At 65.9% G+C, this 23,929-nt stretch overlaps 1 protein-coding gene across 1 annotated transcript; it reads left to right on the top strand.

The window, feature by feature from the left end:
• Positions 1–23,927, top strand: FAM163B (family with sequence similarity 163 member B). The gene is made up of 3 exons (XM_080670141.1): positions 1–310; positions 20,677–20,792; positions 21,465–23,927. The coding sequence occupies exons 2-3, from the start codon at positions 20,700–20,702 to the stop codon at positions 21,864–21,866; spliced, it is 495 nt and encodes a 164-aa protein (XP_080526267.1). The 5' UTR covers positions 1–310; positions 20,677–20,699; the 3' UTR covers positions 21,867–23,927.
• Positions 23,928–23,929: the final 2 nt, after the last annotated feature.

Here is a 23,929-nt window from a genome sequence, read left to right as displayed (position 1 = left end):
GGGACTGGGCTGGAGCCGCGCGCTGCTCGCAGGGAGCCTGCCCGGGTGTCCGGAGCCGCGGGCGCAGCCAGAGCTGGCAGGGGGCTCCCGCTGGGCACACACTCGTCCCCCGCCGGCCTCCGGGACCTCCACAGCGCCCGCCTCGCCCGTCCGACCCCAGCCGGCGCCGCAAGCGCTGGCCGCCGGGGCATGAACCGCGGTTCCTAGCTGTTCGCAGCCGGGGCTTCGCTGCCTGGGACGGAAGCCCGACCGCCCCGTCACGTGCACCCAAGTCCTCGCGGCCGGGGCAGCACCGTTCCCATGGTTTAAGGTAAGGGCCGAGCGGGTGCGCGGGCGGTGGGGCGCGGAGCGGAGCCTGCTGGCGGGGCAGCCCCGAGTCGGTGCCCACCTCTCCTGGAGAGCTCAGGGCAGCCTGCGCCGGATACCTGGCTCAGGGGCTGCCGGGGCCAGCGTCACATGTCCCAGCTCCGGCTCTCTTCAAGTGCCCCTGTCGAGGAGGCTGTGGACAGAGACCAACATGGGCAGCGAGGACCTCAGGGAGAGGCCGGGGCACCCACCGTGCCAAGGGACCCCTGGTCATCCCCGTAGCCTGGCGTGAGGGACATTGGGGAGGGAAAGTTTTCCAGAGAAGCGTGGCCCCCCTTCTCTCTGCTGCCAGGAGCCGAGACCTTCCGGCTGCCGAGCCGTGCCTTCTTGGAGAGGGAGCCCACGAGGGAGGGGGCAGCGGCCCCACTTGGCAGATGTGGAAGCAGGTTCGGGAAGTTTGGTCACTTGTCCAAGGTCACGCAGCCAGCAAGTGGCAGAGCTGGCCTCCGGCCGCCCCCTCCCGCCCCCTCCCCCCCCCCCCCACACGTGTCTGTGAGCTGAGGCTGTGGGGCGGGAGCACCAGGCTGCCGTTTGGAACGAAAAGACTCTCCAAACACCAAAAATCCGGGACACAGGTCCCTTCCCACTCCCGGCTCTGCCGTCTCACCCCACTCGGTGCCCTGTAGTCCGAGGCCAGGGCCCTGCGTGGGCCCGCGTGGACCTGCCCGTGTGCGTGGCTGCACGGCAAGAATCTCGAGGGGCAGGTTCGCTGGCCCTCCCGGAGGGTCAGGGGCGTCCCGGGGGCCTCGGCCCCAGCAGTCATCCCGTGAGTGTTGCCAGGAAGCTGGCGCTCAGGAGAGCCAGAGGGGCCGCTCCACCGCCCCCCGCACTGCCCCGGCCAGGCCAGGCTCGTGGGGGTCCCCGCCTCCCCGTGCCCCCCATTCCGGCACAGAGGGGGAGCCCAGGCGACCAGGTGTCCTCCTCCCTGAGCAGGCGGGTGCAGGCACCTGCTGTGCCCGAGGAGAGCGGTTGTCTCTGCCCCACAGGGCCCGGCTGTGAGCTTTCTGACCAGCGCGGGGGCTGGGGCCTGTGGGAAAGTTATCACTCCCGCCGGGGCCCAGCCAGCACGGGGTTTGTTCGTCCCGCCTTTGGCCGTGGCCTGCTGGGCACCTGCGTGCCGGGGGGAGAAGGAGACAGGTGGTGCTGGTGGCCCGGAGGCTGCTGACTGTCCTCAGGCAGATTGGTGTGGATTCCCCTTGGAAATGACTTCCTGAAGGGTCTGGGGGTCTGGGAAGGAACCCCAGGATTCCCAGCCTCCGTGTCCCCGGATGCATGGGGTGGAGGGGTGGGGAGCTCCGGGGGCCGCTGGCCTCCCTGGAGCAGCTGACCTCTGCTCAGAGCCGTGGCCCACGGGAGCATCCCAGCTCCGCCACCTCTGGCTCTCCAGTGGGGAGGGGACGGCTTCAGGCCCCCAGACACACACAGCTTATGCCAGCACAGTCGTGGGCATGAACAGGACTCTGGGGACCATGTGGGCACAGCTGGTGCGGCTGAGGGGCACCCCCTTTCTCTGCACCTTCCTGGGTGACCTTGCTCGAGTCCCTCTCCTAGTGACGGGTGGATCACATTGTGGGCATATGGAGTGGGAGGGGCTGTGGTGCTGGAGGGGTGCAGGGGGGTCGTGAAACCGCAGACGGCAGGTGCTGGCTCTGGGTGAGCCAACCCGGCCCCGGCCGACCGGGGGTTTCATGGCATCGGGAGCCAGTCCCCCACAAAGGCCTTGGGGTCTCTGCCACATGGGGCTGCTCCACAGAGCGATGCAGCGAGGTCCAGCGAGGACTGACTACGGCGCTCAGGAGGGGCCGGGGCCGGTGGAGCTGCGGGAGAGATTTATCACGTCTCGGTGAATTACAGCGGACTCCAGGCGCTCCCGGCGGGAGGCGGGGCTGCGTGGCCGCCGGCACTGGTCCTGTTCTCCGTGACCCCCAGCCCCGCCACTGTCTCCCCACAGCCCGTTCCCATCTGCGCGCCAGGGAAAAGGCAGTTGGCGGGGGGTGGGAGAGTGGGTGGATGTTCCCTGGGGCAGCCGCTCAGCCTCCACATGTGCAAAAACAGGGGTGCTTCTGCCTTCCCCACGGGCGTAGGGCAGGCCCGCGTGGGGCGCCCAGCATCGGTCCCCGGGGTCTGCTTCCCGGGGCCGGGCCTCCCCCCGCCGAGCACAGAGGCTCCCGGGCCTGGGGTGCACGCGTCTGTCTGTTGAAAGCCCTTCGTTCCCTTTGGGGTTGGGTCCCAGCCTGGCATGGCCGCTTCGGGCTGTGGGACCCTGGGCCTTGGCTGCCGGGCTGTGAAATGGACTGGGGCCCTATTTCTCTGGGGGCCCTGGAGGATGAAAACACGGTCTTGGGGAGAGCCCTGGGACCTCAGGAGTGTGTGTGTGTCGGGGGGTCCTACCAGGCAAGGCTTGCAGGCTTGTAGGGACGGGCACCACAGGCAGTGGGGCCTGGGAGGGATGGGCCAGATCTGGCCTCGGGCGATGGCCCCCGGCTGCAGCCTGGAGGAGAGCGGGAGAGGGCGAGGCTGGAGGCAGGGAGGTCGGGAGGAGGCCTCTCCAGTCAGAGGTTCACGGGGCGCCTGGGCCAGAGTGAGAGATGGGCTGGGACAACAGGGTGGCCGAGGCAGGGAGGTCGGGGTGATGGGAGCCGCCTGGACGCTGAACCAGTGTTGCTTCTGTAACAGCTGGGCACGGAGCCCTGCAGACGCCCACCCGGCCGGAGGCTGGGGCATGGCCGCTGCGGGGCGGGGCGGGGGGGGCGAGCACAGGCGGCGGGGACGCAGCCCTGGAGGAGGTGGGCCTCGAGGGGCACGTTCTGTTCCCGCAGCCACCGTGTCAGAAGTCTGATCACACCCTGGCTGATGTGCCTGTGCTCTGGGCACGTGCCCGCCCTCCTGGGGGGGTCCCACGGGAGGGGCCTGGCCTGGGAGAGGAGCGGGGCCAGTGCCCGCACCTCTGTGCTCGGCTTGCCAGCTGGCGGGGGCGGGAGGAGTCTGGCCGGCTAGGAGCTCAGCCGGAGGCTGGTCCAGGCCTGGGGCACAGGTCTCAGAACCAGCCAGGCTCCGGGGCTGCGGCCTCGCTGCCACCTCCCCCGGCTGCTGGGACGGGTCAGCAGTGTGGCCGAGGGGAGGAGAGCCCAGCAGCCTTTGGGGGGTCCGGAGCCACGTCTCTGTCGGTGCTGTGTGCTCCCAGCCGCTCACTCAGCCTCGCTGGGCCTCGGGTTCTTCGTACGTTAACGACAATAACAGCATCCGCTGTGCGATTGCCAGCGGGCCGGTGGCGGAGGGGAGCCCCGCACGCTGAGCCCAGGAACCCTCTCTTCCAGGCCAGCCCCGGCTGGGGCGCACTTCCTGGCTTAGCCCCGCGGCCTGGCACTGCCCCAGACAAGCGGGTACACCCACAGCGCGGGACCACCCGGCTCCCCGACCGCCACCTGCATCTCGAAGCTTCCCAACCATCCGGGTCCCCGGTTTCTGTCTCAGTGTCAGGTGACCCCTCTCGGCGGCCCGGCTGGCGCTGGCCTGGGGGCCAGGCCCTGGGTCTCCACCGAGTGGTCCTCGGTCTTATTATTATTGTTGTTGTTGTTGTTATTTGCCGTGTGTAGTTGAACATACAGTGTGCGTGTCGGTCGGCCACGGGGCTGGCCACTCCGGGGTGGCCTGCAGCCCGGCAGGACGGCGCCCTGGGAACTCGCCGGAGATGCAGGTTCCCGGCCCCGCCACCCCCTCGGCCTGACCGGCTCCCGCTGAGCCCCGCGCTCCGTGAGGTTGGAGACCCGCTTCCTGAAAGCAGGCCCGACACGAAGCAGAGTCAGGGCCCCGCGACGCCAGGCCATAGGCTCTGGACACCGAGGCCGGCGCTCGCTGGAGGAGACGGCGCGAACCCGCTGTTTCCCACAGAGCAGGTGCCCGGGGCCCCGCGGTGCCACCCCCGTGCTGGGCACGGCGCCACGCTCCTCTGCTCTGTGCCCCGTCCCTTTGTGACGGAGCCTGACCGTCCTCCGCGTCAGCCCGTTCTCTCGTCTGTCCGTGCACCGTGTCAGGAAACAGGCACGGACCCCCCCCCCCCCCGACGACCCCCTCCCCCCCGCTGCCACGGGCATCGCGCAGCCTCTGTGGACGTGTCCTTGGGCGCGGCCCCCACAGGGAGGGCGATGGGGCCACACTGGCCACCAGGGTGCGAGCCAGGCAAGGGCCGTCCCCAGGACCTGTCACGGCGCTGGAGGTGGGCTTGGAGCCGAGCCCCGAGTCCGGGGTGGGCGCGGCCGGCGCGGTGCCGGGCGGCGTCTCTGCCATCGCCGGGGTGCGGGCAGCGGGCCGCCGGCTTTGGCTGATCGCCAGTGGCCCCTGAAGATGCCCCCGCCGTTGCCACCTCTCTGCTCCCTGGGAGGGGGGACCTGGCAGGGCCTTCTGGACTCTCACTGCCTTTGAGGCCCAACCCATGTTGTGATGGAGGCTGGTGTCCCCGTGTGTGGCCCTCACTGCATCCGGGGGTCCCTCTGCCAGGCTTATACAGGCTCCCCGCCCCCACTCCAGAGCCCGCTCCCGCCTGCTGGCCCCGCCTTGGCTCTCCAGCGTGCCAGACGGGGCGGCAGCCCCGCACCCCCCTCCCGGGGGCTCCCATCCTTCTGCGGGAGTGATGGCGCGAGGCAGGAACCAGGCTGGGCGGCCCTGGGGATGGGACGACGCAGCGGGACCCAGCGGCGGGGGGCGGGGGGCGGGGGAGGCTGCCAGAGAGCATCTTTATTTTTTTAAATATATGCTTATTGATTTCAGAGGGGAAGGGAGAGGGGGAGAGAGAGAGAAACATCCAGGATGAGAGAGAATCATGGATCGGCTGCCCCCTCCACGCCCCACACGGGGGTTTGAGCCCACAACCCGGGCCTGTGCCCTGACCGGGAATGAACCCGTGACCTCTTGGTTCGTGGGTCGCTGCTCAGCTGCTGAGCCAGGCTGGCCGGCCAGAGCGCCTGTGGTGTCCCGGACGCTTGTCCGGGCCTCGCCTTGCAGGTGGAAAGGTCACGCTGGACCGTTTTCCAATTTCTTGGCCAAGGCACTGCCGCCCGCACGGCCGGGAGCTTGCCGGAGACAAAATAAAGATGCTCATTGGTCCGGTTCAAAGGCAAGCGCCGGCCCAGGCCCTTGTTCCCTGAGGGGGGCCCTCCCGCCCCGCAGCCACTCCATCTCTCTGTCAGGATCTCCCCTGGGCATCGTGTGCCCCGCCTCTGAGAGGCAGGACGGGGCGGGGGGGGGGGGGCGTTGGGAGGGGGAGACAGCGAGAGTCCCCCGTCACCAGGAGACGCCTCGTCGCCTGCGCTTCTGGCCTCACCTGGGCTCAAGCTCGGCTCAGCCACGCACGGTGCAGAGGCGCTGGCTCCGGGCGAACCATTTACAAAATTAAAAATATCGGGACCCGCCGCCCAGCTTCACGGAGCTGCCCACACGAGAGCGCCTCTAATTACTAAACAGATTTCTATTTAGATGGAACTTGTCGTTTCGCGACGCGGTGGCCTGAATACTCACTTCTGTGGGCGATTTTACTGCCACTGCACAGCGTCTTGTTGTTCTCCACACGCCCTTCCCTTCTGGAAGCCTCGCGGCCGCGAGCAGGAGACCCCAGGGCAGGGGAGGGCGAGGAAGCAGGAGGCGTGGGGGAGGCGAAGGCAGGGGCAGGGGCAGGGAGGCAGCGGAACGGACAGGCTCAGGCTGGGGACCCCTGGGCCAGCCCAGCCCCTGACAACTGCTCCCCGCGGGTGAGCCCGGGGTGTGCGCCACCCGCTCTGTGCCCTAGTGTCCTGGCCACACCCGCGGGTTGGGCGTGAGGACCCGTCACTCGTGGAGGACCCGGACGCCGGGTACCAGCGTGACGCAGGGACCCGGGGCCTGTGCGGTGGCACGAGGTGGAGGTCGGGTCCCTGCTGGCCTGTGCCGCGGGCAGTCCCTACCCGCGTAAACCCGTCCCTCTGAGGCTGGGCACAGGCGGCCCTGCGTGGCACCGACCCTGTCCACCACCCCACCCTCCCCACTCGCCTCTCCCCTCCGTGCCCTGCGTGTGCTTCCTGGAACACTCGGAGGCCCTCTCCCTGCGGGCATCCCGCCCGAAAGACCCGACGCACGTCACCTCCCGGGAAGTCAGCCCGTGACGCCCTCGGGCCCCGTGGACGCCGGCTCTGTGGCTCGCCCCCCGGGTCTCGGTCTGCAGCGCGGCCGCGGGGTGCCTGTGAGGGCACCTGGTGACTGTTCAGTGCTGAGCCCCGCCCTGGCGCCCGGGGCACGTGGCAGGTGTTTGTCAGAGTCTGTGCCATCCTGAGGGCGGCCTCTCCTGCGGGGACGCAGTGGCTCCACCTGCCTCCCCTGCACAGACCCCACAGCCGGGGTCTCCCCTCGGACATTCAGAACCTCCTCGGGGAGGGGCTCCGGGGGCTCCAGCTTGGCAGGCGGCCCGGGAGGCGGCGGGGGTGCGTGTGTGCCGGTCGGTGTGGCGGGTCCTCCAGCCGCAGGAATGGCACCGTCAGAGGCGGCTCCTGGCGGCGGGCCGCGGGGCTGGGACCAGCTCCCGGCTGGGCCTCGGGGGGGCGGGGGGTAGGGCGGGGGGGGGGGCCGAGGGGGTGGGCCCAGCTCCCGGCCGGGCCTTGGGGGGGGCGGGGGCGGGGGTCGCCCGCCATTCTTCATCGCCAGGAGGACCGGGTTTGAAAAGATTATTTAATCTGCAAGACGGGGCCTTCCAACCACACGCCCACGCTCACTTAGGAATGGCTGAGCCCCATTAAAAAGAAGCAAATTGATTTCAAACAAATGGTTTCAGGCGGCATCCTCGATGCCGCCCGAACACCCAACGCCGCTCAGGGCGGCTAAGTGCCCCGCGTGTCCGGTGCTGACGCTGGGTCAGCGGCCGGAGAGCCTCGTGGGGAGCCTGTGTGAGCTCCCCTCACCCCACCCGCCCCCCACTGCGGGGGGGTCCCGCCAGGCCCTCACCCCACCCGCCCCCCACTGTGGGGGGGTCCCGCCAGGCCCTCACCCCACCCGCCCCCCACTGCAGGGTGGTCCCGCCAGGCCCTTGGAACAACCAGCTGCTTGATTCACCTTTGCCCATCGTTTGCTCTTCATTCACCGTCAGCAACACACATGCTCACACACACATCCCCGCGCACATACTCACGTGCACATATATGTGCACACACATACATGCCATATGCATGCATGCACACATATACACGCATACACACAAGTACACACACAGCTCTGGGGTGAGGGTGGGGCTCCCTGAATTTAGCAGGACTGCCCCTGTACCCACTGTGCCGTTCAGCCGGGCCGGGAATTGCGGGGCGTCCCCGTGTGTGCTGGCAGCCTCGGGGGGCGACACAGGAAGGAGTCCTGGGACCTGGCAAGGTGCCCAGCAGCCGGGTTTCACTCACCGACCCGCCAGTGTCTGTGACCCCACCCCGGTCCTCGGGGCTCGCCTGTGAGGGGGCCGGGGCAAAGACTCCTGTCTTGTTTTTTCTTGTTCTTGTTGATCCTCACCCGAGGCTGTTTTCCTTAGATTGTTAGGGAGAGTGGGGCGGGGGGGGGAGAGACAGAGGGAAACATCGATGTGAGGGAAACACCAATGGGTTGCCTCCTGCACGCGCCCCAACCAGGGCCCAGGCCAGGGAGGAGCCTGCAACCGAGGTACATGCCCTGGACCGGAATCGAACCCGGGACCCTCTGGTCCCCAGGCCGACGCTCTAGCCACCGAGCCCAACAGGCCAGGCCGCAGTGGTCGGCAAACTGCGGCTCGCGAGCCACATGCGGCTCTTTGGCCCCTTGAGTGTGGCTCTTCCACAAAATACCACGGCCTGGGCGAGTCTGTTTTGAAGAAGTGGCGTGAGAAGAAGTTTAAGTTTAAAAAATGTGGCTCTCCAAAGAAATGTCAATCGTTGTCCTGTTGCTATTTGGCTCTGCGGACTCATGAGTTTGCCGACCACCGGGCCAGGGCAAGGACTCCTGTCTTCCCAGCACACAGGGCGGCTCACCCCGCGGAGCTGCTGCACCCCAAACTCAGCGTAAACCGGAGCTGTAAAGACACAGGCGTCATTCTGAACAGCCCCGGACGGGAGCCCCCGGGACGATGGCAGAGGCAGCCGGCAGGCCTGGGCGCTCGGCCCCGCCCCGCCCCCAGCCCCGCCGCCGGCGCCCGGCTGGGCATAAGCTGTCCCAGTGCCCTCATCCGCTGGCTGAGAAGAGCCCACCTCCTCACCTCCGCACACGAGCTTCCAGCCGTAGCCATGGAAACGGCCGTTACCGTGCGAGCAGCTCAAATGTGTGTATTTTTGGCGTGTTGTTTTTTTAAAACCGTACACGACTTCTCTTTGGCTTCCGCGCGCCTGTGGAGATAATAGGGGAGGCCAGGAGCCAGGTCGTCATGCACACCCCGCCTTTCACCCCACTCCCTGCGCCCACGCTTCAGGGCTGGGGTGCCCAGTAGGAGAGCCGCTGAAGGGACGCTGCCCCCTCAACCTGGGCCTCCCCGCCGTCCCCCCCTCCCCCCCCAGCAGAGGACTTCCCAAACCCGAGAGGAGGAAATAGGAAAATTGTGCTGCAACAGTGGATCCAGACAGCACCCTGGCCCGGAGCTGGGCCGTGGGCCCTGCCCGCCCAGACGCCGCAGCCAAAACGCAGACGGTGCGAACGGTGCTTCCGTTTCACCTGCGTGGGGAGGGTTTTCTGCTGACCGAGGACCTGCCCTCCTGCCTCCCTCCCGGCTTCCACCGTTTCCCGCGCAAAGTCTGCCGTCACTTTTTTTTTTTTTAAATATATTTTATTGATTTTTTACAGAGAGGAAGGAAGAGGGATAGAGAGTTAGAAACATCGATGAGAGAGAAACATCGATCAGCCGCCTCCTGCACACCCCCCACTGGGGATGTGCCCGCCACCAAGGTACACGCCCTTGACCGGAATCGAACCCGGGACCCTTCAGTCCGCAGGCCGACGCTCTATCCACTGAGCCACACCGGTTTGGGCAGTCTGCCGTCACTTTGATCTTGGACCCTCTGCGTGTTCTGTGTCCATTTTTTTCTGTTTTTAAGGTTTTCTTCTTATAGGTTTAAAAGACGTGATTATCACGTTCCTCGGTGGTGGTGTCTTCGTCTCCTGCGGTGGTTGTTCGTCGCCTTTGGGATCTGTGCACCTAGAAGGTTCACCCGGTGCGGCATGTGCTCAGCCGGTAGCTCCTCCAGGCACTCTTCTGCACCCCCTCCCTCCGTGGGCCCCACCCACACGCTGCTGGGCCACCGGACGTTCATTTACCACAGCCCGCCGAAGTCCTCTTTACTAATTTATGCCTCTTTCTCTTTTTCTCTGGTTCCCTTTCCATGGTTTCTATTGCCGTCTCTCAGTTCCTTTGTCTGTCCCTCTGCAATGGCTAAGCTGATGTTCCTTCTCTCGGCGTATTTCACCTTAGCCCAGGGGTGGGCAAACTTTTTGACTCGAGGGCCACCATGGGTTCTTACACTGGACCGGAGGGCCGGAACCAAAGCATGGATGGAGTGTTTGTGTGAACGAATATAAATTCAAAGTAAACGTCATTACATAAAAGGGTACGGTCTTTTTTTTTTATTTATTTCAATAGTTTTATTCATTTCAAACATTTTAACAAGAAGAATGTAAACACTAATTATTATCATTTGAAACTTCAAAAAATGGAGGCATCATAGCACAATAACATACCTTATACTGAAGATGGCAAAGGCAAAATAAAATTGCCTAACAAAGGAAAGGTACAAAAGCCTTTCAAATTAAACTTAAATGTAATAAAATAATTTAAAACTAAAACAAATAGAAAAGAACAAAATGTGTAAACAGTAAATTAAACATTTTCTTTAGTGCAACTTCCAAATGATGCCCGGGACGTAGATGTAGATGGCAATGTAGACTGGGTTGAAAGGTTTTTGGTCTTTAAAACATCAACTTCAGTGGGAACAGTGTTGTTGGTCTCCTTTTTAGCTAATGCTCTGATGCTGTGCTCTCCAGGGGCGTGTCTCCCCACATCACCACGATCACGTGTCTCCGCATTCCCAGGGTGATGTCGGGGGACGCGTCCGCGGGCATTCCAAGGAGCCTCTGGAAGATGGAGAGGTTGTTCCTTCTGCTGAATGGGGATATAAATCCGCCCACTCAGAAGAAGGAGCTGCGGCCGTGTTTCCCGACGTTGCCATGTTAACACTGCTGCTGGTGAAGGAGCGGAGGGGAGAGCAAGAGAACCCTCCGCTCTTTCGGCTCCACGGGCCGGATAGAACAGCCGAACGGGCCGGATCCGGCCCGCGGGCCGTAGTTTGCCCACGGCTGCCTTAGACACTGTAGCTTTCCTTTTCTTTGTCTCTAGGAACGGGGTTTTGTTCTTTGTAACATTGTAACATCCTCTATGTTTCTCCTTAAGGTGCCCCGTTTTTCCTCCCGTGTTTTGAACATGTGAGCGACAGGTGCAGCTATCTGAATGTCCTGGTGTGCCCAGTCCCGTCCCCTGTGCCGTTTCTGGGTTCGTTCCCATTGGCTGCCGTCTCTCTTCGAGGACTGCATGTCTCAGCCCCCGTGCCTGCCAGGTCGCTCCTTCCTGGGTGCCAGGCGTGTGGCTTTCGCCCGCGGGGGGCCGGGCCCCTGTGCATGCCTGTGGGCTGTGTGCTGGGACACAGCTGCTCTCGCTTGTATGCTGTTAGGCAGAGCCAGAGCGGCGTGCGGGGTGCTCCCCAAGGCCCCTGTTCCCGAGGCTCTCCTCCCCCGGGGAGCAGGAACCGCTCCGGACGGTGTGAGCCCGAGGGCTGCTCCGGAGAATCTTTTTCAGCGGCTCTTTCTCTGACCTCAGGTTGACTCGATGCACGTTGACATGTGAGGACAAGTATCTAGAAAGCATTTCCGGGAGGAAGGAACACTGCGTGCAGCCCATGGGGGGACGGGGTCCAGGGCTTGGGAAGGCCGTTCAGGTGCAGGCGGCCCTGCTGTGCGGCCAGGTCTCGCTGGCCTCCCGGGGCCCGTTCCTCCTCCTGCTTCTGTGCTCAGCTCCCGCAGCCCCTCGCTCTGCCTGCCTCAGGGCCTTTGCACATGCTGTTTCCTGTAGGGCTGCTTGTTCCCATCATCCCCTTCTCGTCTCTCAGGTCTCAGCGTCTCCCAGGGCCTCCTCTCCTGGCTGCCATCCCCCCATGAGCACCCTGTATGCTCCCCGCTTACGCCCCAGCGGTGGTCCCACACAGGACTCAAACCTGGGAAGGCAGGCATCCAGAGTACAAACTGGGATGCAGTGGAAGCTCAGTGAATATTTGCTGTTGCACGGCTGATGCATTATAAATGCCAAGTGCACAGTACAGACAATGAATGCTCCTGGACTCCAGAAGAGGGAGCTGTGTCCAGGGGCTGGGGTTCAGGAAGGGCTTGCTCAAGGCGCACACCAGCGAAGAGCCGCGGGTTTCAGGAAGCAGAGCTGGAAGGGAGTTCAAGGGCCAGGAAGCGTCACCAGCAAAGGCCCAGGGGCAAGACAAGGCCGCGTTTGGTTGGGAACAAACCTTCAGCGGGCCCGCTGAAGGAGCCGTGCAGGGAGAGCAAACAGGGCTGGACAGCGCATCGCGGACCAGCGCGGGATGGCAGGCCAGGAGCCATGCCCACAGCTGCGTGCTGGAGGGGGATGCACTGGTGGGGTCGGGGGAACATGGCTCGGCCCGGACAGGGAAACACGCCTCGGCACGGTCTCCATGGAATGGCCTCGTTCTGTTGAAAGAGAATTAAAATCAGACACGTTCGTACACGCAGAGAAACGCCCCCACCCTCCAGACCCCATCCGACCTCGCACCGCCCACCATTCAGGTCCTTAGAGCAGCGGTGGGCAAACTACGGCCCGCGGGCCGGATCCGGCCCGTTCGGCTGTTCTATCCGGCCCGCGGAGCCGAAAGAGCGGAGGGTTCTCTTGCTCTCCCCTCCGCTCCTTTACTTTGAATTTATATTAGTTCACACAAACACTCCATCCATGCTTTTGTTCCGGCCCTCCGGTCCAGTTTAAGAACCCATTGTGGCGTCGAAACCGGTTTGGCTCAGTGGATAGAGCGTCGGCCTGCGGACTGAAGGGTCCCGGGTTCGATTCCGGTCAAGGGCATGTACCTTGGTTGCGGGCACATCCCCAGTAGGAGGTGTGCAGGAGGCAGCTGATCGATGTTTCTCTCTCATCGATGTTTCTAGCTCTCTATCCCTCTCCCTTCCTCTCTGTAAAAAATCAATAAAATATATTGCTTGCTCTCCCGCTCTGGACAGCCGAGTGTCCGAGGGGTCAGGGGTCCAGCCCCGCGGGTCTCCTGACCCTCCGCGCTGCTCTCTGCCGCTCAGAGGCGGGCAGGCTTTGGCCGAATGCCCGTCGGGTTTCCTTGAGCCGCGAGCCGCGGTGATGGGCGCGGGCCTGGAATCGCATCCGGGCCGCGCACCCTGGCCCCGGGGGCACCCCCTCTCGGTGCCTCAGTTTCCTCGTCTTTGCACGAGCACACGCATGCTCACGGCGCCGTGCCGAGTCCCGGGAGGGTGGAGTGAAATGCGCCGGGACGGGTATGTGTCCGGTCAACGCAGCTTCCCCGGCCCCGCGGCTCCTGGCGCCTCCCGTGCCCGGAACCTGGACCAGGAGCTGCGCCCGGATCGGGGAGAGGAAGTTGCAAAGAAAAACGTGGAGTCACGCAGCAGAAAGCTCTAAAAAGACCCTCCTCTGCGCATTGATCTAGTCAAGGGAGAGGAAAGGCCCGCCCTCCAGGCAGCTGAGCTGCGGCTCGGGGGTCTCCGCGCGCGCCTACCCCCACCTGCCCAGGAACACGGGGGGATGGGCAGGAACAAGGAGGCGGGGGCCACGGGGCAGGACCCCTCTCTCCCCTCCCCACGATCGGGGGTTCAGTGCAGGCTTGTCCAATGAATCCCACCCCGAGTCCATCTGCCCGGACAGGGCCCCCTGTGTCCCGGCGCTGTACTGCCCTCTGGTGGCGGGAGGACGACGGGAACATGGCAAACCAGGTCTTGCCTTCATGGGGCTTGTGGTCTGGCGGGGCCAGGGAGGCACGTGCAGCCGGTCCCTCCCACGTCCAGGCAGGCTGGGGCAGGGAGAAGATAAGGCATCGGCTTTGGGGGGCCCCTCCAAGCTCGCCCCTGCTCCCCCTTCTGACCGTGTGGCCCCAGGAACAGCTCTGGGGGGAGCTGGCAGGGACACGTGCTGGCTGGGTTGTCTCCCTCCTCTAGTCTCGGTTTGCCCCTAGAATGTGGGGGTCGGGTCATCGTGCCGAGGTGTGTGTGAGCCTCTCACCCGGGCATGGGGAGTGTGGGCGCGGCTCAGTAGGTGGCCGCCTGTCCCTCCGGCGGAAGTCATCCCACCCGCGGGAGTCAGGGCTAGCGGGGCACCGGGCTGTGGCCACCACCGTTCTTCCTCACCCTGACAGGTTGAAATGACGCGCGGAGAAAGGAGGGGCCGCTCCCCATCACACCCAGCCCCCACCCACCCCACTCCCCAGCTCTGCCTGGGTCCAGCTGGAAATCCTGTCTGTTCCTCGACGGCTCACAGGCCCCGGGGTTCACGCACTCACGGTGCGCACCTAGCACCCCCTGCGCGCCCTGCTCTGTGCGGGCAGGGGGTCAGAGCAGCGAGTACCAGCCCTGACCCCAGGGCTCTCAGCAAGGGTCTGGGAGAGCGTCTGGAAGGTCCTAGAACCCTGGAACCGAACGGCAGAATGGCACAGCCCCCCGTGCTTTCTGGACCCCGGAAATGTGAGCAGGTCCTCAAGTAGCGTGGGCCACAGAGTGGGCCGCCCGGCCATCCGGCTTCTGAACGCCGTCCCCAGCCCCCAGCCCCCAGCCCCCAGCCCCCAGCCCCACCCGGCGGCACCGACCCCCTGCTCCGGGCGGGCACTTGGCCTCGGAACAGGGGCCACAGGCCTGGCTGGCTGAGCTGGGCTGAGGACAAGCCCACAGACAGACACCCCAGGAGGGCTGGGAACTGCCTCTCCCCCCAGTCTGAGCCCCTGCCCCAGCCCCTGTCCCAGCCCCAGCCCCAGCCCCTGCCCCAGCCCCTGTCCCAGCCCCAGCCCCTGCCCCTGCCCCTGCCCCTGCCCCAGCCCCAGCCCCAGCCCCTGCCCCTGTCCCAGCCCCAGCCCCTGCCCCTGCCCCAGCCCCTGCCCCTGCCCCAGCCCCAGCCCCAGCCCCAGCCCCTGCCCCAGCCCCAGCCCCTGCCCCAGCCCCAGCCCCAGCCCCAGCCCCTGCCCCAGCCCCTGCCCCTGCCCCTGCCCCAGCCCCTGCCCCTGCCCATGCCCCAGCCCCAGCCCCTGCCCCTGCCCCAGCCCCTGTCCCTGCCCCAGCCCCAGCCCCTGCCCCAGCCCCTGTCCCTGCCCCAGCCCCAGCCCCAGCCCAGCCCCAGCCCCTGCCCCAGCCCCAGCCCCTGCCCCAGCCCCAGCCCCAGCCCCAGCCCCTGCCCCAGCCCCAGCCCCTGCCCCTGCCCCAGCCCCTGCCCCAGTCCCAGCCCCTGCCCCAGCCCCGCCCCTGCCCCTGCCCCTGCCCCTGCCCCAGCCCCAGCCCCTGCCCCAGCCCCAGCCCCAGCCCCAGCCCCGCCCCTGCCCCTGCCCCAGCCCCAGCCCCTGCCCCAGCCCCAGCCCAGCTCCAGCCCCTGCCCCAGCCCCAGCCCGGCTCTGGATAACATCGTGCCCGGCCCAGCCGCAGCGCCGCCCAGCCTTCCCGGCTGTTTATTACCCGGCGCAGGACCCCGGGAGCCGCGGAGCGTGAAATGAGGAACAAATGTGGGGCCGGTCTAGACAGGAACTCGCGGCCGGGGCTCGGCTTCAGGTAGCGGGGGCTCAGAACCAGACGCGTGCGCCCGTCGGGGAAGAGCCCCCACGAGACACGGGAGGCAGCAGACCTGGCCTGCAGGCATCAGCGTGGCAGCCCGCCGCGCCCAGCCTCGGGGTTCCCTGGCTCGGAGGGCTGCTTGTTGGTACGCGGACTTCAGGGTCCCGCTGGGATCCCCGAGGCCTGAGCTCGTGTGGTTTCCCAGGCCCCCCACGTTCTGGGCCGGCGGGGTCAGAGGTCGCTGGGTTGGACGAGCCCCAGAGGCCCGGCCGGTGCAGCGGGGCTGTGCCCCTGGCACTGAGCGAGGCGCTGAGCAGGGTGGGATGGGGACTGTGGGGGCTCCCTCCCGAGGTCTGCGAGGCAGGGGGGGGTGGGCCGAGCTCTAGGAACAGAACAAACAGGAGCGTCTGAAAGTACACGCAGGACCCACGGTCCAGATGGCGGCCGGCAGGTCTTCTGCCCGAGGAGGGGCCCCGGGGGAGGCAGGTGGAGGGCGGGCGTCTGGCTGAGCTGCCAGGTGCTTCCTGCCCCCCCCAGCCCCAGCACCACTCCAGGGGTCCTCCTGCGCAGCAGACAACTGGAGCTCGTGTGCAGCTCCCCGTGTCCCCCCCACCCCCTCCCCACTCCCGACAGGAGACACAGGGCTATCAGAAGGGGCCTTAGCCTACCCGGCCCCTTTACAGACTCCAGCGCGGGGCGGGGGGGGGGGGGGGAGGGCGCGGGCACAGAGGGCCCGTCTCACGTCCCGTCCTGTAGAAATACCAGGAGGGGACAGGGAAGCAGAGCCGTTTATTAAGCTTGAAAACCCATTACGGTCCCAGGGGCCACATTAGCAATTTAGCGAGACACTAGCCAAATTGTCTCGGCTGGCAGAGTGGCAGGCGGCCTCCACCAGGCTGTCGCCGGGCCTGCCCGCATCTCTCTGCCTCCCAGCCTCTGCCTTCCGGGACGGCTCAGACGCCACCGCCTCCAGGAAGCCCCCCTTCCTCTCCCAGTGCAATGCCACCCTCTCCAGCTCTGAGTCTCAACGCCCTTGGCTGGTCCACGGGACGCGGTGTCCCTGGCTCAGCCCGGCTTCCCCCTCGCCTCCCGGGCAAGCACGCACCCAGTGTTGGCAGCCCTTCCCCCCTCCGCCCAGCCTGGGGGTGCCCTCCTGACTTACTGCTCGGATCAGCAGTGTTTTACATTCGTGATCCTCAAACTTGGTCACACATCTCAGTCATGCAGACCCCTCAGGGGCGGGCTGGTTGAAGATGCCAGACTGGACCCTTCAAGTCCTGAGCTGTAGGAATGGGCTGTCTGCTCCCCGCCACGCCCGTGTACAGATAGGGAAACTGAGGCCCAGAGAGAGGCCTCTGACCCAGGGCGCTCCCCCACCTGTCTGTCCGCTTAGGATTGTCACCTCGGTATCCAACTGGGCAGAGCCCCCTGGGCACAGGGAGGGGGTCTGAAAGGCCCGGCGAGGGCCGCAGGGGGTGGGAGTTGGGCAAAGGGCCTCTGGCCACTGTTTGTCCACTGACTCACTGTATGCAATCACGAATGAACCACCCCTCCCGCCCCCTGCACTGGCTCCGCTCCCCCCTGACCCCACTCAGGGCTGCGAGGCACGGCTCCTCCCAGCACTGGCCCCTTGACATTCTGTGATGGGTGTTCAATCAGTCCAGGAGGTCTTCCTGGAGGAGGGGGCACGTTCTGGGCCCTGATGTCAGGGTCGGCCCTGGCGAGGCAGGGGGAAGGGCATCCAGGAGGCCAGTACAGCAGGGCAGAGGGGTGGTGGGAGGGTGGGGCCTCGGGAGGGCATGCTGCTCTCAGGGGCTGTCTGGAGTTGACTGTGGACTGACATCAGGCTGGGTATGCGCGTCTGCTGGCCGGGCCCGGGCCGGGCTGGCGCCTCCCGCGGGCGTCGCTGCCCTGGGCGTGCATGGATCTGCGGAGCGAGGCTGAGACGCTCCAGCTGGATGGAGTGTCGGAGCCGTGGGCAGCTGCTGACAGCGCCGGGCGCCTGGCCAAGCCTGCACCTCCCCACCAGGCCGCCAGGAGACCCCCCTCCCCAGAGCCGGGCAGTGGCCTCCACCTCGGACGCTCCCAGTGCCCGCGGGGACCTGACGCGGGGTTTAGCCCGGAGGGGGCGCGGATCTTAACGACGGCGAGCTGAGCTCAGCGCCGGCCGTCGGGCGGAGTCCTGGACCGTGTCCCCGTGTTCCTGACGAGGCGGGAACTGAAGCGCAGGGACCCCCTGTTCCACAGCAGAGCCGGGCTGGTTCTGGGGGTCCCGCCGGGGCGTCGGGGGAGGTGCTGCGCCCGGCACAGCCTCTGATCCCTGCGTGACCCTGGTTTCTGTGGAGCTCAGTGAGTCCTCTCGCCGGTGAAGTGGGGCCATGATGATCTTTTGGGGGGTAAATGGCAGAAACGCCTTGAGGTGACAGTCCCAGGGGTGCTCTGCAGACTTGGGGCGGGAATCAGAACCCCAGGAGTCAGGACCACAGCCAGCCTGGCTTTCTCGGGGCCCCTGTGTCCTTCCTCTCCCCGTCCTGGCCCAGCACCTCGGCCTCCACCCCTGTGGCTGCAGCCGGAGCACCCAGGTCCGCACCCGCGTCAGGCGGCCAGCAGGGACCAGTGTCCAGGTCGCAATGTCACCTCCGAGCCTGGGGCGCACGTCCACCCTGCCCTCGGGGAGCTGTGGCTAGATGGGCGGCAGCCGGTGCATGGCTCAGGGACGGGACATGGAGGGGTGCTGGGCTGGCACCCCAAACCCATCAGCTGCACCCCTGCAAAGATGGCGTGGGCTGCGGTGTGACATGCAGCAGAGGCGTGGGCTCAGCAGGGGGCGCACATGCTGCCCCCAGGCGTGGTGGTGACCGCAGATCCGGCCTTGACCCCGACCCTGCAGCTTCCTGGTCCCTCTCCGGCCTCCCGTGGCTCGTCTTCCAAACGGGGGCCCACACCCCGGGGGTTGGTGTGAAGCCTCAGAGAGGGGGACCTGCCTACAGGGAGGGTGCGCTCTGGGCCTGGCGGCCCCGGGTGTCCGTGGCAGGCAGTGGCACGCGTGGCTCTCGGCTGGGATGGGGCCGCTGGCGGGAGTGAGGCCCGGGGCCAGGCCGCCCTGACGGGGCCTGCGTTTGGCTGGTCCCTGGGCGTGGCCCTGCCCTTCTCTGAGCCTCCGTCTCCTCCCCTGCAAAGTCGGGGCCCCAGTGCCTGTTCTGCCCCCCACAGCTGCCCGAGGACTAGGGAGGGGTGCCTGGGGGTCATTCTGCTGCGTGCTCTCCCGCCAGAGTCAGGCCGAGGTGCGTGAGGTGCCCTGAGCCCCACAGACGGGAGGGTGCGCACCAGGCCCAGCGCTCTGCCCCGGCGCCTGCTCTGCCCTGCCTCCCTCTCAGCGAAGAGCAGGGACCGCGTCTGGACAGCAGGCCTGCCCCCCTCCCCCCCCGCCCCCCAGCGGCCCCCGCCGGCCGCCTCATCGCACACCCAGCTCCCTGGACCGGCCGCGTCAGGCTGCACCCTTGGCAGGGCCGGCAGGCCAGCTGGCCTCAGCCGCCCCAGGGGCCGAGGCAGGTCTGCCCGGCAGGGCGCCCAGGAATGCGGGGGTCTCGGCTCCCGCTGTCCAGCTGTGTGGCCTGCGCTGTGGTTCAGGCTGTCTGGTCGGCCCGTCTGTCTGCATGTGGAGCTGTCTGTGAGTCTGGCCGCCTTGTCTAATCACTCTGGGTCTGTCTAGGTCTGCCTTTCTGTCTGTCTGTCTGTCTATCTGTCGGAGGTCTGGTTCCTGACCCAGCTTTGCCTCTGATGCACAGCGTTGCCTGGCAACACCCCCCATCTCGGTTCACATCTGTGTCCCCCTCCATCTGCACACAGGGGCCCGGGTGTCCTGCCCCGCCGAGCTCCCTCCCAGGCCACCTGACCCTGGCAGATGGGTCTGCAGGAAACACTGCCCCTCACCCCGATCTCCCACACACCTTCCCCTGCACCCCCCCGCCCAGCTCAGGGGCTCATCCCCTCCCTCCCTCCCCACCCACCGCCCAGACAGGACTCTCTGAACGCAAACCCGTCTGTCAGTGATCCTCACACATTCCCGGGAGAGGGAAACTCGGCCGGGTTCCAGCCAGTCCTTGGCAGGGTCTATCCAAACCTTACACGCGTGCAGCCATGAAGCTCTTCATTGCACATTCCTGTGATCACCCAAAGTGGGGAGTCACAGGGCTGCCCACCGTGGGGCCTGGCCGGGGGCGGGCTCCCCCCGCGCGGCAGCTGTGGGAAGGGACCCCGGGGAGACCCGAGTATCCAGGGAAAAGTGGTCGCTCCAGGACAGACCACCAGGTGAGGACGGGGCCATGCGGAGGGTTTATATGGAATTGCTTAGAAGGGGGAAGGAAATATGCATTTTCCTCTATTTTATTTTTTTATTTTTTTTAATATATTTTATTGATTTTTTACAGAGAGGAAGGGAGAGGGATAGAGAGCTAGAAACATCGATGAGAAACATCGATCAGCTGCCTCCTGCACATCCCCCACTGGGGATGTGCCCGCAACCAAGGTACATGCCCTTGACCGGAATCGAACCTGGGACCCTTCAGTCAGCAGGCCGACGCTCTAGCCACTGAGCCAAACCGGTTTCAGCCATTTTCCTCTATTTTCAAAGTACATTTTTATTGATTTCAGAGAAAGAGAGAGATAGAAACTTCAATGATGAGGGAGAATCATCGCTCGGCTGCCTCCTGCACGGCCCCACCGGGGATGGAGCCTGCAACCCAGGCCTGTGCCCTGACCGGGAATTGAACTGTGACCTCCTGGTTCATAGGTCGACGCTCAACCACGGAGCCACACCGGCCGGGCAATTTTCCTATATTTTTAGAAAGAAGCAATGGAAGGGCCAACCCAGAATCAAGTAAAATCATCCTCCGGGCCGAGCTGGGGCCGGGAGGGGGGCGGGGGGAGGGCAGGTGTGGGAGCAAGACCCACCGGAACGCAGCTGGCTGTGCTCCTGACTCTGGAATCAGATGTTTTCTACGACGAAAACTAAAAGCAAAAGAGCGCTGCGTGGAGTGAAAGGGGGGAGGCGCCGCGGTGGTGGGCGCACACTCGTAAGGACTATTTCAGTGACTTTGGGGTAACGCTTACTCCCCATCCCTAAGGGGCAAGAGCAGATTAATATCCAGCTCCACTCAGCGGACTTGTTAGCACGCACGCTGGTCTGGTCACGTGGTTTTGGATTATTCTGCTAGAGGCCTGGTGCACAAAATTCGTGCACAGGTCGGGGGGGGGGGGGTCCCCTCAGCCCAGCCTGCACCCTCTCCAATCCGGGACCCCTCGGGGGATGTCCGACTGCCTGTGGGATCAGGTCTAAACCGGAAGTCGGACATCCCTCTCACAATCCTGGACCGCGGCCTCCTAATCACTCACCTGCCTGCCTTCCTGGTTGCCCCTAACTGCCCCCCCCGCACCCGATGGCCTGGTCACCCCCAACTTTCCGCCTGTGTGAGCCCCGCTGTGTGTGTGCTGCAGGCTGTTGATGGAGAAGGGCGCGGATGACAGCCGGGACCGTGGTCATCACCGGGGGCATTTTGGCGACTGTGATTCTGCTGTGCATCATCGCGGTTCTGTGCTACTGCCGGCTGCAGGTACTGGGGGCGGGGGGATCTGGGAGAGGGGTGCAGGGGGAGCCCCGAGGGTGGCCCTGCAGGGGTGGGAGCCCCCACTAATGCCAGGGCCCGGGAAGGGGGAAGAAGAGTCAGGTCTCGAACAAAGTGCAAAGCAGACAGCCCTGCCCTGACTCTGCCTCTGGGGCTCGGTGACCACGGCTGCGCAGGGCTTTCCACGCACAGAGGCTCAGAGAGGGCGAGGGACTTAGCCCACGGCACACAGCCGGCCCGGGGAGGGCAGGTGAGCACGGGGGCCCTGCTCTCCCTTCCCCACCCACACTCGGGGCAGTCGGGGCAGGGGGTGGGGGAGGGGGCAGGAGAGTGCATCTTTCTCAGGGAGGAGGGGAAGCCAGGTGCAGGCCAGGGCAGCACAGCCCGGTGCGCATGAACTAGGCTGAGGCCAGCCCCCTGGTGCCTCGGTTTCCCCACCTGCACCATGGGGGTGGGAACTGCACTGCCCCCGGTGGCTGTGCCGATGACCGGAGCGAACCCCTCAGTGCAGAGCTCAGCGGAGTGCCCGGCCTGCGGGAGCGCCCATGAGGGGTGGGTGGGGACCGGGGTCAGGGCCCTCCCAGCCTGGCCCCCTGCCCTGTGCACGGGGAGAGGCGGGAGGCGGGCGGAACCCCGCGCTCAGCAGCCCTCTGCCCGCAGTACTACTGCTGCAAGAAGGAGGGGTCTGAGGAGGACGAGGAGGAGCCGGACTTCGACCCGCACCCGGGCCTGCCCCCGCTGCACTCCAACCGCAACCTGGTGCTGACCAACGGGCCCGCGCTCTACCCCGCCGCCGCCGCCTTCGGCCAGAAGTCCCCGCAGGCCCGGGCCCTCTGCCGCAGCTGCTCCCACTTCGAGCCGCCCGCCTTCTTCCTGCAGGAGCCCGACGACGACGAGGGGGTGCGCAACGGCGGCGAGCGCGTGGCCTACAGGGCCATCAGCCAGGAGGACATGGGGCTGCCGCCCGCCGCCCTGGGGGGCCTGCAGCCGCTCAACCCCAACCGCCTCGCGGCCATGCGGGAGGCCTTCGCCCGGAGCCGCAGCATCAGCACCGACGTCTGAGCGCCCCCTCCCCATCCCTCCACCCCCCACCCCTCCACGCCCCATCCCTCCAGGCCCCTGCCTACCCCGCAGGCCCCGAGACCATGGAGGGGTCCCCACCGCCCGCCCGCCTGGCCCCAGGCCCGGCCCTGGGCTCGGCCCAGCCTTCCTCGCATCCCCGCCATCGCGGGGCCCCACCCGCAGGGGGATCCGGGGCTCAGGGCAGGGACAAGGCCAGGGGCGAGGCCGCGGCTGGAAGGGGGGCGGGCGTGATGCTGTGCAGGTGAGCCACAGCCTCAGGTGTCATGGGAAGTGGCCTCCGTCCCTGTCACTCCCCCTCGGCCTCAGTCCACCTGCCTAGTCCGGATGGGGCGGCCTCGGCAGCTCAGGCCCTGCCGCCAGCCTTCGCCGGCGATTCTGGACCAACTCTTCTCACCCTCCAACCAGATGGGGTGGGCGCTCTCCCCTCCCCCCACGCCCCTGGCTTCAAGTGCCAGGCGGCCAACACCAGCTCAGCGGCTCTTTCTGCAGACCCCCTAGCAGGGCAGTCTCAGGGGCGGCCGGCCTCAGGGATGCAGTCCCAACTGGCTTTTTAAAAAAATAATATATTTTTATTGATTTCCGAGAGGAAGGGAGAGGGGGAGAGAGAGAGAAACATCCGTGATGAGAGAGAATCATGGATCGGTTGCCTCCTGCACGCCCCACATTGGGAATCGAGCCTGCAACCCAGCCTGGGCCCTGACCGGGAATCGAACCCTCACCTCCTGGTTCATAGGTCGACGCTCAGCCACCGAGCACGCCGGCCGGGCACCAACTGGCTTTTTGATGGAAGTGAGAGAAGAGGCTCTGACCCACTCACCTGCTTCGGGAGTTTCCTCTCTCAAGCACAGCCCGCTCCTCAGACCCGACGTGGTGGGTGGACAGAGCCGTGAGACCCACTGACTCCCCATGAGACCCGAGACAGGCCCCCCCCCCCACCCTACCCCCGTCCTGGGCCTCAGCCTCCGGGAGCCCTTCAAGCCACAGTCCCGGGGAGACAGACCGCCTCTCCCTGCCCCGTCTCTCCGGAGGACCTGGGAGCGAGGCAGGCCCAGCCACCCAGCCCGGCCCTGTGGGAAGGCGTCTCCCCGGAGCCCCCCTCAGCTCCCTCTCCCCGGCTGGGGAAGCGGTGCCGGGGGCCACCCTGGGGAAACACCCCAATCCCGGGGCGCCCGCCAGGGGGACGCAGCTCCTGGCCTGGCGCAGGCAGCGTCTCCCCTCCAAGCATGCCCCCCTGCCCCCCAGGGCTCTGTCTGCCCCTGGAACCCCAGGGTGGGGTGGCCCCTGTCTACCCAGGAGGCTGGACCGAGACCCCCCTCTGGCCGTCCTACAAGACCGGCCCATGCGGGCAGTGACCATCCCTGAGCCACGTGGTCCGAGCAGCTGGTACTGAGACAGAACAGGCGGGTGCGGAGTTAGCGAAGACTGACTTGTGTGTGTTTTTTTAAATATATTTTTATTGATGTCGGAGAGGGAGAGAGAGAGAAACATCCATGAGGAGAGAGAATCATGGATCGGCTGCCTCCTGCACGCCCCCCACTGGGGATTAAGCCTGCACCCCGGGCCTGTGCCCTGACCGGGAATCGAACGGTGACCTCCTGGTTCATAGATGGATGCTCAACCCCTGACCCACACAGGCCAGGCAAGGCTATTTTTAGCATTCTCGATTTCCCCCTCTTCTTCCTTTCTCCTCCTGCCTCAGTTCAGACATTCCAGACTTCCCAGAGCCCCCACACATGCCCTCCCTTTGTGGAGACCCACACCCTTGTTTCCGATGCATTAGCGTGGGGGGCGGGGGGGGGAGGGGAAGGGGGAGGGGGCGAGGGCCGGGAGGGGCGCTTCCTGTGGCTGTCCTGTCCCGTGTTCCTCTGTCCTTCGCTGCTGTCTGCCCTCTGCGTGGATTCAGAGGTTTGGAACGAGAGACGCACCCCACCCCTGTGTGTGCCCTCAGCCCCGCTGTGGGGCCCGCGGGAGCACCCCTCCCGGGCAGAGCAGAAAGCCAATAAACCCGACTTCAGCACAGCACGCCGCCTGCGGTGCGCCGG

Source organism: Plecotus auritus (genome assembly GCF_963455305.1).
Source record: "Plecotus auritus genome assembly, chromosome: 5".
Taxonomy (NCBI): domain Eukaryota; kingdom Metazoa; phylum Chordata; class Mammalia; order Chiroptera; family Vespertilionidae; genus Plecotus; species Plecotus auritus.
This window is presented reverse-complemented; position numbering and strand designations above follow the sequence as displayed.